Source organism: Montipora foliosa, chromosome 6 (assembly GCF_036669935.1).
Source record: "Montipora foliosa isolate CH-2021 chromosome 6, ASM3666993v2, whole genome shotgun sequence".
Classification (NCBI taxonomy): Eukaryota; Metazoa; Cnidaria; class Anthozoa; order Scleractinia; family Acroporidae; genus Montipora; species Montipora foliosa.
The window spans coordinates 3,160,742-3,175,741 of NC_090874.1; the positions used below are offsets into that span (position 1 = coordinate 3,160,742).

Consider the following 15,000-nt stretch of genomic DNA (forward strand, 5'->3'; position numbering starts at 1 on the left):
ATTGCTGTTGAAGTGACAGTGAAGCACCTGTAACAAAATTAAGGAATCAAGACAGAGGTAGCAGTTTTTTTCCTAGTACCATGACTGGCCTTGAGTATTATTGTAGCTGATTTCCAAAATTTTGCCGAATCGCAGTTACATGGAAGGCACAATAATCACGCTGGGGTGAGTAACAAAGAACACCTGGTCACATTTGATGAGGGTAACCTCAAAACAAGAAATTTAACTGAAGTTTGAGTAGAAAATGTAAAGGAGCCTTCAACCTTGAAAAGATAATAAGTAGGGTTGTTTTGTATCATGGAGACCATACAATTCTTATAGGTGAGGCTACTTAACAATTAGACGCGTAGCTCGCAAGGGCTACGGGTCTAATTGTTTTAGCATCACCCAACTAATTAGACAGAAAAAGCAATAATAAAGTTACCAAATACAAGTTTAAAAAATATTTAATTGGGAATTAAACGAAAGAAAGCGTCACACTTTTCGCTACGCGAGGACTATTACTAATAGTCCTCTAGTAGCGTAGCCAATCAAAATGCAGGATTTGCATTAGTCCACTAGTTGGGTGATACTAAAAACTATTAACTTCAGGGAAGAACAAACAACAAAACTATATTATCAACACTATAATGAATGGCAACACAGAGGAAAAAACTAATACATAGAGATGAAATACATTGACAACAGAAATCTATCCTACGCCATAAAATAAGACGTGTTGGAATAAACGAAGACAAATGCCAAAAAGGTAACAAGCGGGGAGGGTAAGTCAAACATTTCCCTGTAAAAGTTGCTCAAAAGCATACCTTGCAAGAGTCAGAGCTTGCTTCTTGAAATTTTTCATCAACCTACCTGAACTAAATTCATTGCTGAAAACCACATGAAGTTAGAGTGAGTCATAAGCTGCTTGACAAATATCTTGAGCTCAAGGGATTGATCAGCTGTTGGTAAGGTGGATTGTATTTCTAGCCTGCTAAAATAATTTTTATATGGGTGAGTCTTGCAAAATCTTGTTTTCGATCTTACCCCTTACATTTGAACCTGGGAGGCTCAGAGCCAGATAGAACTGTTTTGCTGGATAATATTTACAAAGCCCAGGCAAATGACTTCAACATTTGCTTCCACATCTGTTTGATTTTGTTGTACAGCCATGTTGAAATCATTATTTTAAGACCCTGGGTGTTGCTTTCATGCTGCCTCCCCACTCCACCTTCCTGGAGGGGGGTACTCCCTTATATGGGCTATATAGGTATGTGTGGCCCCAAAGGGTATGGTTTGTTAGCTGTTTTGGTCTGAAATAGGGTATCAATTTTGACTATTTCGATCTGAAATACATGTAGAGTATGGTTTGTTCACTCAAGTCTTAAATTGGGTGTGTTTGTTAGAGGAAGCTTCTTCTTCATCATTAGGTTATAAGACCATCAACAAAGCCCTTCTCAAATTATTAAGCCAACTGTGTAACAGCTAAGATAGGTCTGAAATAGGGTATCAAATTTTTGGTCAGATCTGAAATAGGGTGGGGAAAATCTCAGAGTTTGGTCTGAAATAGGGTAAGGGTTTCAGGAGGCAGGTGACACACTCCTACCCAATTTTTCTGGGAGTAACTCCCCCTCCCGGGCTTCAGCCAGGCTTGAGCCCACTACATCCTACATAGGTAGTACAAAGGTTAGGTACAGTAAAAAAATTAAGCAAGAAAGGGTCACTTGTCATTGATCACTACTTGTAATAAATAATAATTATTATGAAAGGAAATTAAATAATTTATATCATTTCGGCGGTCAGTATTTACATTTTATAAAAAATTTTTTTTCATCCGACCTAAAGGTTAAAAAGATGTTAAAAGTTACTAAATTTTCGGAAACCAACTGCTGCCTTCATCAGAGTTCAATTAAAGTGCTTTTTAAGTTGACGCTTTGTTCGAATTGAACTCAAATTGATAATTGAACTCTGAGGGTTGCCCTGTTAAACACCTTTTTTAACTTTTAGATCAGATGAAAACATGTTTTCATTTATATTAAATAATTTTCTGACCTTTCCTCTTCTTGAGGAGAATCAACTTTCACTTTCTTCAAAAGAAAATGCTGCTTCAGCAAAAAGGAACTGATAAGAAATCCAGTGAGTGAAAATACAGAAAGCAATGTGCAAAATACATGAAATGAGCTCATGTGATCTCTATCCCAAAAGTGATGTGACATGAACACCGAGATGGCGCCACACCCACTGAAGACTGAACAGTACCAATTAAGTGCTGCCCTGTCCTCTGAAGACAAAGCTAAGTCAGCGAGTAGGGCAAGGTGGTTCAAGTCTATCATTGTCAGGAAACCATCATACAAACAGAGACAAAGGACAAACTGAATTGAAGGGTGAATCCAGCCGAACCAAATGCTCAGGAATGCAAGTGTGAAGAGTGGTCCATACTTCATCAGAGCCCTGTGTGGTGATGATAAATAAAATTACATAATTATTTTTAAGACTTTGCTCTAAATTCATGAGTTTCACCATAGGTAACCCAAGCTCGATATATGAATATCTGTACTGTACTATATTATGCAAGAGTAGAAATATAGGGATTTGTAAACTGTTTTTCTCAAAGTTAAAAAAAATATTTACGATTTCAAAAAAAAAAAAAAGCTTACCCTTGCTTCAGTCTCGTGTTTCTTTGTCTCTGGTACGGTTTCTGGGTCGATTAAGAGCAACTTAGGTGGTTTTTGGTTCCTGTTCTTTTCCCTCTATATATTCTTAAATTGCTCTTAATCAACCCAGAAACCGTACCAGAGACAAAGAAAGACCAGACTGAAGCAAGGTAAGCTATTTTTTTATTTTAAATCATAAATATTTATTTCCACTCTTACATAATATAGTACAATACAGATACTCATGAGCTTGGGCTACCTGTGTTTTCACAGGTATTACTTTGAGTACTCATGGGATTCATAAAAGAACGTACATGTACAAGTATGGACATGACAAGACATAAGGATACTGATGGGAAGAATTTATGGTATCTGTCAAAGCCAGACATGTTGGATAATGATATGCAACAAATGAAATGCGAGCTGAATTTAATAAGCATGAGTCCACCCTGATACTCGAGTGTTAATACAAAGTGTCCCAAAGCTTCTGCTCCTCAAGTACCGTATTTACTTGTGTACACGCCAACCTTTTATGATCTAAAAATCAGCCCAAAATATTGCCCTTTACTTATACTTGAGTCATACAGATGGAGTTGGTTTGGTAGCCCTAGAACTATCAGGTAATTAATGTCGTAAAAAACGTTGCTGTTATTTATCGTGGTGAAGTACAATAATAAAGTATTCTTGTTTGTCTCACAATGTGGTCACTTTGTGATGTAGATCCCGACGTTTCAACTGCATACTGCTAGTCTTCATCAGGTGATGATGTCGACTAGTTACGTGTCACCTTTTAAGCAGGTTTCTTCACTGTGATTGGTTGGTTTTCAGCAGCTGTGATTGGTGCATTTCAATCCTCGCTGTTTCGGTTTGTTGTTCCTTCGGCGGTCTGTCATATGGTTCTCCTGTTGTTGTGTTTCTTGATCGTGGGCATCCATGCTTTCGGAATTTCTATTCCACTATCCCTGTTGATGTTGTTAGTGTGAAGTCTTATGTGAATCACCTCTTTTTGACCCTGCGTGTGTACCAATGATGATCACGATCAATAAACTTTACTTCGTTCCAAAGCGGGTTGTGTCCGGTGTTGTTAGTGTGTTCTGAAACTTGCCCATACCGACTTGCCCGTACCCAGACCTCCACCGTTTCAGAAACTTTTTGGAAAAAAGCTAAACTAAACTAATTACCAAGAGGCACAATAGGCATCTAATTAATTAAATAATTAATAAGAGACCACATTTCAATCTATAGTCGAAAAAAACACTACAGTAACTCACAGCAAGTAACAAGAAGTAGAGGTTAATGGTAAATAGATTTAAATGCAATTAGCTACAAGGATCAAGATGGTTGAGTTGCAGTTGTGACGTGGCATTCGCTAAATAGTATCTTTTGTAGTATTTCTTGCAGCCTTTAACCCATTGACAACTGTGCTGCCCTGGACCGCCCCCATTGACGAGTAACATGGTTTGTTTAGCTTTTACCTTCCCTCTTCTCCCTGAAGCTTTTGTTTACTATCTTAGCAATAGTTATCCAGAACTCACTTGTCATAAGGGTTGGGTGAGTGGGACTTAGAATGAGTGAGGGGCATATAGTACACTCACCTAAAGCGTTTTTCAACAATTTCTGGTTGACTAAGGCCTGACCTTCAAAAGGAATAAATACATTATTATTTTAATATTGGACGAAATAAGACAACCATGGTAACATTTTAGAGGACGAAAAAGGTTAAAGCATTAACCTCTGATGGAACATATGTCTGTGGGTTTCCTAGTCCCTTCTGACTTGTATATCTGAATCCAGTTGTTCAAACGATGGATAGTGCTATCCGCCAGATAAATCACTAACCAATGGATAAGTAATTAATACACTGTAGCAAAACCAATTGCACTATCCAATGGATAGTGATTTATCCAGTGGATAGCGTTATCCACCTTTTAACAACTGGGGCCTGGTGAATTGTTGAGTTCATATGAAACAAAGTTACTAGAGGAACACCAGGTTGGTGCAGTGGTTCTACCAATGTGTCCCAGGTTGGATCCCCAGACACTATGAAATTTCAATGTTCTCTACTCTGCTGGATAAATTTCAATTTTCCTCCCTCATCAATAAGCCACATTTGAACATTGATCCACTTTGATTTGCAGTCTCCCTGATTACTTGAGCAAACTAAGGACGTAAAGCAACGATGACAAAGATAATGATGAAGATGACCATCACTAATTCATAACTTACTGGTTATTTTCAAGAGCGCGGTGGTCACTTAACCAGCCAAAGAGAGGATCGTTTAATGAATTCCACACAAGAAATATAGCCTTTGGGAAAAAATGTAAGGAAAGCGTGGTAAACATCTGTAAAAGCAGTAATATTAACGTAGTAGTTTTTTGGTTCTCTACTTTGCTGGAAGATATTTATCCTCTCATCAAAAACCAAGAATTGATTTACAGACTATTTCACGTTACTAGCCAATAATTGTGGGCCCATTTATAAAACCATATTGATACAAACTAAGAGATACAACTTCACGGCAACACATTACAGGACAAGCAAGGCTATCAGCATTTGAGACATGCGGGGTTGAGTCAGTCCTTTAGAGAGCGCGGTAAAGCAAAGATTTGCAAGCGATTTATAAGCGCTTCAGTCTCAAAGGGTTTCCACTGTGATTGAAACTGTTTTCGATAAACAAAGGAGCGCATGCATAATAAACAAGGGACCTGTACGGAGAACGTCCCACAAACTCACTCACCTCCCCCAGCCAGAAGGAGTTCCGGTCAATTTTGTAGACAGAAACAAATATGTCCACGTAATACAAGAGGAAGACATTGTGAAGAATCGCCACGTACAGTGACATAGAGCCATACGCAATACGGACCGCAAAAGATTTATGAAACATATTTACCCAAAATTAATTTTCTACAAAAAGACCAACTACCACAGGTTACACGTCAACATCTATCTTCGAGCGGAAAATACAGATCTGTTGCAACCTCGTTCTCAGGAATCGCATGGAAATGAAGAAAAGTGAGAACCTGGGAGCGAAATAGATAGATGGGTAGATTGAACAGATGTCAAAATGTTGTGAGAACAAAAAAGCGGCACACGAGGCGATAGCCGAGTGTGTGATTTGTATAATAAAGAATTAAACTTTATTCGCATAAAAGCTGATGGTGACGTTAATCGTGAGTCTGTCCTCTAATCTGGATCATAGGCAAGAACCAATCAAAATACGAGAATAACTTGGGTTATTATTCAAACATAGATAGATTATAATAGATAGATAGATATCAAGCGAAGCTATAATCCTCGTTATGACCATAATTTTAGCAATTGCGTAGAGAAGCATCTCGGGAGCATTAGTGGCTTCAGAGCTCAGTAGGTTGGAGCGTCGCACCGGCATCACGAGGTCCCGGGTTTATACCCCGTTGAAGTCCTAAACTACGCAACTGCTAAAATTACGTTCATAAGTGCGAGGATTATAGCTTCACTTGATTTCATATCCGCAGTTCAATATACGTACGATTCATTTCATATATTATTTCGTTAGACAGATAGACAGACAGACAGATATGTTATATAGGTAGGTAGATAGATATTACACTGTATATAATCTAACAGAGCCTTCTTTTCTTTGACGCAATTTTCATTGTCTGTAAGTATTTATAAATAAATAAGACATTTAGACGAATTTCCTTGAATATATGAATATTTAATCAAGTCTTGTCCATTACAAGTGTTGGTATGAAGGGTAGGCAATTTTTGAATAACAACAAATATTGATATTTTTACAGCGCCTTCTTCCATTCACAAATTACTTACGTCACTAATCGGAGAAAAAAAAAACGTAAAGTCTTTCTATCAAAATAACTTTTGTTATTGTCCACCTGTATTAGTCCGTGGTATTTTGACTCACCCTGTGGGATCTCCAAAATACAGCGAGACTCGTGAAAGTATCCCACGACACTAAACACTAAATCCTCCAATGAGATATATGTATTCTTGGGAAGGCATGCGGTAGACGAGTTTACGCTCTTGAGTGCATCATGGGTAATCAGGCAAGATTACCAAGTTCCAAACGAAAGGTGTTCATGACATGCAATTTTGGGTTTTTTATTTTCCGAAATAGAAGATATGCGCTCAAAAGTGCGGCAGAATAAATTTGGAGAGAATGGCTATTGTATTACGAGTTTCTACCATACATTTCCTGTAATCCAAAGGCACAAAAAATTACGGAGAATGTATAGAGACAAAAAAGCAATCTTTCGGAATTCCAAAGAACGGATACCAAGTCTAGTTCATCTCAGTTGTGAACTTGAACTTATTTCTTTGGTTTATGATGGCGAAAGTCTATAAAGTAGAGTCATGTACAGTATACTTTGCTTTGAATTTCCATACAAACCTTTGAATTCCTGCCATGTTGCCCAGATTACCCATCATGCAATCGAGAGCCTGAACTCGCCAATCAATACGATTATAACTAAAACATGAAATTCTAAGCCATGACAGTCATTAACTAAGTCACATGAAATACATGTAAACGAGTTCAATTCTTATAGTGTCGAATGAGTTAAATGTCAAAAGGTGGCTAGATTGCAGAATACCCGGCCCACTAAATGTCTTACTTAAAAACTGCCACCGCAGTCCCGCAGTCCGCAGTGGCTTAGTACAGAAAATGATATTCATATAAACAACTCTGTTCCTAAACCGGGTATTCCGCAATCGCTCCTTAGCCTTCATTTTGCTGTTCGGTTAACTACACGCTTCACGAGATCGTGTGAAGAAGAAAGCACTCGTTTACTGATTAAGCCTAAGCGCTCATTTCAGTGCTTAGGCCTAAGCACTGTAACCCCATATTTTAGCTTTCACGTTGCGGTTCGGTACGTTAACTACACTTTTCACGAGATCGTCTTGTCCTTGAACAATTTTCATTCATCAACTACGCCCGGGACTACGGGACTGCGGACCGCGGTGGAAGTTTTTTTCAGTAGGACGTTTAGTGGGCCGGGTATTCTGCAATCGCTTAAAGGTGCAGAAAGGTAGCGAGTTCCACGGTTTTGGCATAGCAACGCTGAAAGCATGATTACCATATGTGACAGTGCTATTACTACGTACATCTTGGACAATAACTGCATGGAAGAACGTAAATACCATGCAGGAGCATATCTTCCGAATAAATCCACAAATGTAATCAGGATTTTGAAAACTAAGGTCTTACTCTAAGTACTATCACCAGAGAGGTATTTCTGTATTCGTGAAATAATGAAAAACTAAAAAAAGGACAACTTGTAAACGGTAAAACCCTAACCCTAACCCTAACTGTAAAATTCATGACTCAAGGCTTTGTCAAAAACACAGCTGTCAAAGCAATGAAAATTTTGGCCTAGGGGTTACAAAACCCCACACTCATCCTAAATTAAGTCTAATTAATAAACGCTTGCTGTGCAATCTACTGTTTATTACACAAGTTCCTAGCCTGATCATGTTTCTTGTTTTAGTTTCTCTTTCTTGATCGATTCAAACCTACAAGAAGTTTTACTAGCACAACACAATTTTGAGCTAAAAGTGTCAGTAATAACCCAGACTTTAATTTGCTTTGACTGAATTATCTCCCATACATTATAGGCCTACTTTACAAAAGTACAGTTCCCATCCCCTCTAACGCTTGTATGGTACAGGACGATCTCGGAAGAAGTGTGTACTTCTGGCAACAAGGTTGTGTCTGCCAGACCCCTTCCCCTTGTTTTTGGACCGGGAGTTTGCATCATTTGTATAATAATTATGGCGATTATAACCATACATGTACTCACTATACACGTTGTCATAATTATTGTGTAGTGGCACATAATTATCGTTGTCGGCACCATTTTTGAAATAACAGGAATTATTTCTGTTCTCTCTTGCTGGAAATCTGCTTGGTGTGTTATCGGTGTTTTGTAAACGATGGACAAAGTCGCTTAATCCATAGCGATTGTCGCTGGAATGACCTCTTTTAAATGACTTATTTTTATCCCCTTTGAAGTGATGAATTTGACGTGTGCTGTATCCACGGTCCATTCTTTCAAAACCTTCACCCCTAGGGGCATGAGGGAATTGGACACTGTTGTAACTAGAACTTGGTCTGTTGCTACTTGACCTATTCTTTGATCTCTTTTCCTTATGAATGGATGACATATCTTCACTGTGTGAAAGAAAAGAGACAGACAGCACCATCAGTTTTACTGCCCAACACACCACTTTCTTGCTGCATTGGATGGTAGTTTACACCAAGACTTGGTAGAGTCTGGGTAGAGAACTTAATCCGCTTTACTGAAAGTTGAAAGCAGTGCATTGCTGTATACTGCTCTATTCAACAAATTGATGTCCGTTTTTCATGTGTCTGTCCTCTTATTGACAATGAATATCGTCCTCACATTGTCAAAGTACAGTAGCTGTGGATCCACAAGGCGATCCACAGCTACTTTGACAATGTTAGGACGATATTCATTGTCAGTAACAGGACAGACACATGAAAAAGTGACATCAATTTGTTAAATCGACCAGTATCAAAAAGGCAGAGGGATCAAAATAAAGTCAAAACACGAGAAGAACGCGAAACAAAAATGCGAGAGACTTCAATTTTCTTCAAGCTGACGCCACCAATATCGCGTCAATTTCGCATAAATTGTAAATTTATGTGTTTGTCCGGTTATTGACAATAAAATTAGCCAATGAGCGCGCGAGAATTTTGCAGTCATTGTAAAATGTATTTTTGTAATAAAAAGTTAACCCATTCACTCTTGGGAGTTGAGGTGGTTCAGGAGTAAATGGGTGAACAACCTCTACATCCACTTTTTGAACATGGCAAAAATTATTGACATGCAACTTACACTTTGGGAGTCCTTGTCTTTAGGTCCTCCAAGTAGTTTTCACGTTCCATTGGATAGCCTCTGGCTTTACTGAAGGCTGAAAAAAGTTTAGAACAGAAGAATAGGTAAACAAAAACAAAACTGATTGATAGAATGACTGAGTAAAATCGAAAACTTGAAGCCTGTGCAAATGCTTAACTTATTCTCACGAGCCTTAACACTCAACCCCTCCCCCGCCCCATCCCAAGGGGTTTCTATTGACAAGTAAAATAGTGTGGTTCATGAGACACAAAATGATGTGGAGTTTTGTTTTAATTACACTGATAGAGACTAAAATGTTTGCTACAGAGCAAAATCTATAACTGGTCCACTTAAAACGATTTTACTTAGGCTGAGGGGTGAAAGGGTTTTACCGTATTATTTTTAACTGGTCAAAGTTGGATTAACTAGTGGACTAATGCAAATGATGCATTTTGATTGGATTTCCAAATAAATATATTTTCAACTTGCATTTGCTAACTTTATTATTGCCTTTTCTGTCCGACTAGTTGGGTGGTACTAAAACAATTAAACCCTTCGCCCTCAAGGGCCACGGGTCAATAGCCAATACGGCTTTCGCCTCATCGGCTATTGACCCGTATTGCGGGCTACGGGTCTAATTCTTAAATATGCTGTAGCACAATTTCACAAGAATTTAACTGTACAAGCAGACCATGTGGGGAGGTAATTTTCTTTTAAAATGAAATCTTGAAACAAAATGACAGCTTTCAGGTTTGCAAACAAAGGTAAGCAGAAACGTGTCCTCGCTTGGTTCAAGCAAGGATGATGTGGAGTTTTGTTTTAATTACACTGATAGAGACTAAAATGTTTGCTTAACTGATACTTAACTGATTAACTAACGGTACATTGTTTTGTTTCTCAAAATTCCATACAGCCAGGTCCTGCTTCTTTCTGGACATATTGAGACACATGTACTTTCAATCACAATGCACACAATGTGTGACTTAAAATTACATTGTCACCTTCAATGGCTCTTTCAGGTGTGTATCCCCTGCATTCAATAAGATACCTAGGATGAAATGGAGCACTTAATCATATATTGTATGTAAATTTAAAGTGCTACTATGATAAAAAAATTACTTATTTTTCATCAGATTTTGAAAGAGATTGCCTGACAATTGACTGGCAATATTTTGAGCTTTGATTTTTACCCAAAGGCTGTTTACTTTGAGTGTAAGTTTTGGATTTCACAGTCAGCCATTACTCATGTTCAAAACTGACTGATTGAACCTCAGAGGATCTAGGGAAAAGTGATGTCATTTACTCACCAGCTTATTATTATTAAACACGAGTTTAAAAGCCTGAAAACCCGAAACTCCCGTGCTGCATATTAATTCAGACACGTACACAAAAATTGCATTCTTAAATTATTGAGTCTTTGACATCACTTTCTTGATCCAGCTCTCTCAAGATTTTAAAGTTAGTAATGGCAGACTATTAAATAGGAAAATTCCACTCAAAATTATCAGGTATCTTTTTTAAATCAAGGCTTAAAACGAATGTCACTTACTGTTTAGGTAACACAATTTTGAAATCCAAAGAAAAATGAAAATTGATTTTTTTGTCGTAGTAAGTAGCACTTTAAAGAACATCTTGTGACAAAATATATATATTAGAAGTTGAAGAGTTGATTCAACTAAAGCAGGCTCACTACATTTTAATATTTCACCATTATTTGATTATTTTGTTAAGGCAAAAACCTTATAACTGACTTTGATGCAAATATTTTTTTTGTCTGTTCCATGGGTGATGATGCCCTGGGATGGGAAGAACTCTAACATCAAACTCTAGCATTTTGAATCTGCTGTAACTGGTTTATGTTACTTTCTACTGACAGATGAATAAATTGAGGGTAATTAACACTCTGTAAGGTAGTTCATTAATACCAGAAATCTCACTGAACTTAAGCAAAAAAGTCACTTACATACATACATAATTTTATTTGTTGAAGCAGGTCAGGAAAAGCTAGGCAACATATAAAGCTGATGTGAACATGCCGACAAAATATGCTGAAAAATCTACAACCTGATTTTCATGAAATTACGTCAAGTTTAAAATAATAAATGTTACTGTTTTTGGTTGTTCCTTCAGCAGCTTCTTTTCTGTATGATATGAATAATGTGAGTTTTTTTCTGTTTCCTCTTAAAGTGACCCCATGATAAAAAATGTCACTTCTTTTTTTCTTCAGTTTTTGAAGTAAGTGTGTTTGCTTAACACCTGACTGGCAAAATTTTTAGCTTTGACTTTTGTCCAAAGGCCATTTATTTTGAGTGTAAGTTTTATATTTCACAATTTGCCATTACTCACGTTCAAAACTGACCAATTGGACCTCAGAGGGTTGGATCCAGAAAAAGTTGACGTTAAAGGCCCACTAGCTTAAAATTTCAGCGTGTGAATGCACCTTATTATATATGTAAAACACAAGTTTAAAAGTCTGAAAGCCCAAAACCCCTGTGCTGCATTTTACCAACACATGCATTGCATTCTTAAGCTAGTGAGCCTTTGATATCATTTTCTCCTTGATCCAGCTCTCTCAAGAACTTAAAGTTAGTAATGGTGGACCATTAAATAGGAAAATTCCACTTTTGAAATCAAGGCTTAACACTTTGGTTGCTTAGCATTTAGTTAACATAGTTTTGAAATCCAAAGAATAAATAAGAATTGATATTTTGGTCACAGGGGCCTTTTAATGACTTCTTTAGTTTGGCATTCCTTTTTCTGACTTGGAAGTGCATTCCAGCTTAAGGGTCCATGATAACTGATTGATGTTCTTCCAATTTCTGTTAGAGGTAATTATTAATTAAGACTGTACTTTTGTCTTGTTCTTGTGCTTCTTGATTTTCTTGATGTTTTTTCCTGAACCTTAAACTAGGCTGACTAATCACAGTGCCTGCCGTTTTAAGAAGGATACTCTACCTTTCAGAATTCACATTCAGAGATACAGAACTGCAGTTGACCTTTGTTTTTGACCATTTAACCCGTTAACTCCTAGGGGTGAGACTTCATACATTTTACTCTGTCTAATGCCAGATGATTTTACTCATCAGTTCAGGAGTCAATGGGTTAATGATTAAAAAGACCATCTTTCTCATGCAGTGCTTGTAATGTGCATTAAGGGCTGTGCCTACTATTGTTATCACGGATACATTCTGTGGATCTCAAGATACTCGGGTTTCCTATGAGTGATGCTTACTAATACAGGGATACTTTTACACCATTTAAAACAATGCAGAGAAAGCAGAACTCGGCAAGTACTCTTGGTATCTAAAAAGAAAATTCAGGGTAACCATGCATTTTTCAGAGATGATAATATTATTAAGCTTCAATTTGGAAAAGAATGACATCCATTGCTTTGTATTTTAGAGCTTTTTACAAATTAATATTGTTGATTATTTATCTTTGAAAAATGCATGGTTACCCCCAATTTTCTTTTTGGATTTCAATAACACTTGTTACGATCTTCTTTTCCAGCATTTTCATAAACCAGGAAAAATACCTTTGAATTAGTAGGCACCGTCCTTAAAGCTCTTCTGTCTTGCCAAAAAAGGGACACCGGTACATGTAGCATAATTATAATCATGTACCCTTACTTACCGACAAACAATATATCCAGATCTGTTGAGGCCATGGGTGCAATGAACTCCAATAAGAGAACCTGTACACAAGGTAATGGCCATTCTTTAAACACATATCCAGACAAGTGGCTTTGGTCAACAACCAGGGGCCGGTTTCTCAAAAGCCTGGTTAGCTCTAACTGTTGGTTAAGAGGTATCAAAACCTATAGGTTTTCAGGGTAGGAAGGCATAAAGAGCAACTCCCTGCTTTCCCCCAAGATGCTCTGAATTTCTCAATAGTACTTGTCAATAGCTACTAAGGTTTTAACCCTAACCCATGACTGTGTGACTGCCCTACCACCAAGACATCATCCAGCCATCTGAGACGTGTTCCTTACATGTACAAGTACAGCTTCCAGACTGCTTGGTAAATTCATTTCACATCTGAAGTTCCAAGGTACAGTCTTTCATAATTACACCTTCCAATCATACAAAATGCATTATTTTTGTTACTTCGTCTCTGTCACTTTAATGCTAGCCTTTGCAGCCTATGCTGGTTACAGCAGCTCCCTACAATTTTCAAAATGTCAAAATCAAGAAAAAAATTGTTTTACCTGTAGTGTCATTTGCCAGAAAACGGCAGGCTTCAGTCTTAAACCTTGAAAAAGATGATAAGAGCAAATAAACTAATTATTGCTTTTGGAAATTTTCCTGACAAAAATGCCTTGCAATAAGACAAAATTATATGTGATAAAGTTTACAGGATCACTGTGGCTGAAACAGTCACATTATCTCCAAACATGGTCACAGACATACCTTGTGAGGTCCAGGGAATGGGTGGCTTAGACAAATGTATGGGGGTGCTGGAACCAGCGGACACATTTTTTTGGAAAAATATTCTGCTGGGGCCTTGCAGATGGCAGTGACTGTGAAAGGGGGTTGAATCTCAGTTCGTGTGTTCAATTACCTTAACAAGCCCCTCAAAATTTACAGATGCAGCAGTATAGGGGACCTCTACCCATTAGCCGGTGAGGGAGAATCACAGGAGAAAACCAATGGGGGTGCAGGGTACAAGGTGGTACCCCCTAGGGCTCCAAAGGAAGATGTTCAGATTGGATTGGAAGCTAAACAGTGTAGTGCAGTTTTAGTGAAGGATGCTGATGTCCACACTTTATCAGTAAAAGAGATGTTCCCTATCAGCAGCAATTTCGTCTGGAAGAAATTGAAGAGGAAAAACGTAGGCTTTATGACGTGTTGTCCACTTATGCAGACTGCATTTCAAAGGGCCCGTGGGATTTAGGTACTGCAAAGGGTGTACGACATACCATTGACACAGGCTCTGCCCAGCCAATCCAGGTAGCACCTCGAAGAGTCCCCTTTCACAAAAGACAGGAAATGCCCAGCCAAGTGGATGAAATGCTTGAAGCAGAGATTATTGAACCATCTGAGTCCCCTTGGTCCTCTCCGGTGGTTTTAGTAGCGAAACCTGATGGCTCTCAATGATTCTCTGTTGACTGCCATACTCTTAACTTGGTAACCAAGCGAGACTTGTACCCGTTTCCTCAGTGCGATGGCATATTGGAGACTTTATCTGGGACACAGTGGTTTTCTCATCTCTACCTCCTTAGGGGATGTGGCAGAGGAAGATTGGGAAAAGATGGCGTTTGCAACTCCAGATGACCTTTACCAATTCCGCAAACTGAGTTTTGAGCTTATGAATACACCTGCATGTTTTATGAGGGCTATGCATCTTATCTTGAGGGAATTATGCTGGTCAGACTGTCTAGTGTATCTAGATGATATCATTGTCTTTGGTCGAACACTACAGGAGCATAGGGAGAGACTGTCACTTGTCTTATCACGCTTGACTAAAGCAGGTCTGAAGATTAACCTCAAGAAATGCAAGCTTTTGTGTGAACA

The 15,000-nt window shown here is 38.1% G+C and overlaps 2 protein-coding genes across 3 annotated transcripts in view; both read right to left on the reverse strand.

Moving 5' to 3' along the window:
• Window positions 1–5,612, reverse strand: part of LOC138006326 (transmembrane protein 180-like) — a 17,640-nt gene extending 12,028 nt beyond the window's left edge. The window contains exons 1-6 of one of the 2 annotated variants that reach the window (XM_068852585.1): window positions 5,371–5,612; window positions 4,860–4,939; window positions 4,229–4,270; window positions 2,032–2,430; window positions 853–970; window positions 1–27 (exon numbers count right to left, since the gene is read on the reverse strand). The exon at window positions 1–27 is cut by the window's left edge and continues 242 nt beyond it. In XM_068852585.1, the coding sequence (XP_068708686.1) occupies window positions 1–27; window positions 853–970; window positions 2,032–2,430; window positions 4,229–4,270; window positions 4,860–4,939; window positions 5,371–5,517 (813 nt within the window). In that variant the 5' untranslated portion in view covers window positions 5,518–5,612. Of the gene's footprint in view, window positions 28–852; window positions 974–2,031; window positions 2,431–4,228; window positions 4,271–4,859; window positions 4,940–5,370 lie in introns of both variants that reach the window. The other variant, XM_068852584.1, reaches the window with a different exon arrangement.
• Window positions 5,613–6,309: 697 nt separating this feature from the next.
• LOC138006327 (RNA/RNP complex-1-interacting phosphatase homolog) overlaps window positions 6,310–15,000 on the reverse strand; it is a 20,081-nt gene continuing 11,390 nt past the window's right edge. Inside the window, exons 6-10 of the mRNA XM_068852586.1 lie at window positions 13,695–13,738; window positions 13,121–13,181; window positions 10,489–10,535; window positions 9,488–9,563; window positions 6,310–8,799 (exon numbers count right to left, since the gene is read on the reverse strand). Coding sequence (XP_068708687.1) covers window positions 8,277–8,799; window positions 9,488–9,563; window positions 10,489–10,535; window positions 13,121–13,181; window positions 13,695–13,738 — 751 coding nt within the window. The 3' untranslated portion in view covers window positions 6,310–8,276. The remainder of the gene's footprint in view (window positions 8,800–9,487; window positions 9,564–10,488; window positions 10,536–13,120; window positions 13,182–13,694; window positions 13,739–15,000) is intronic.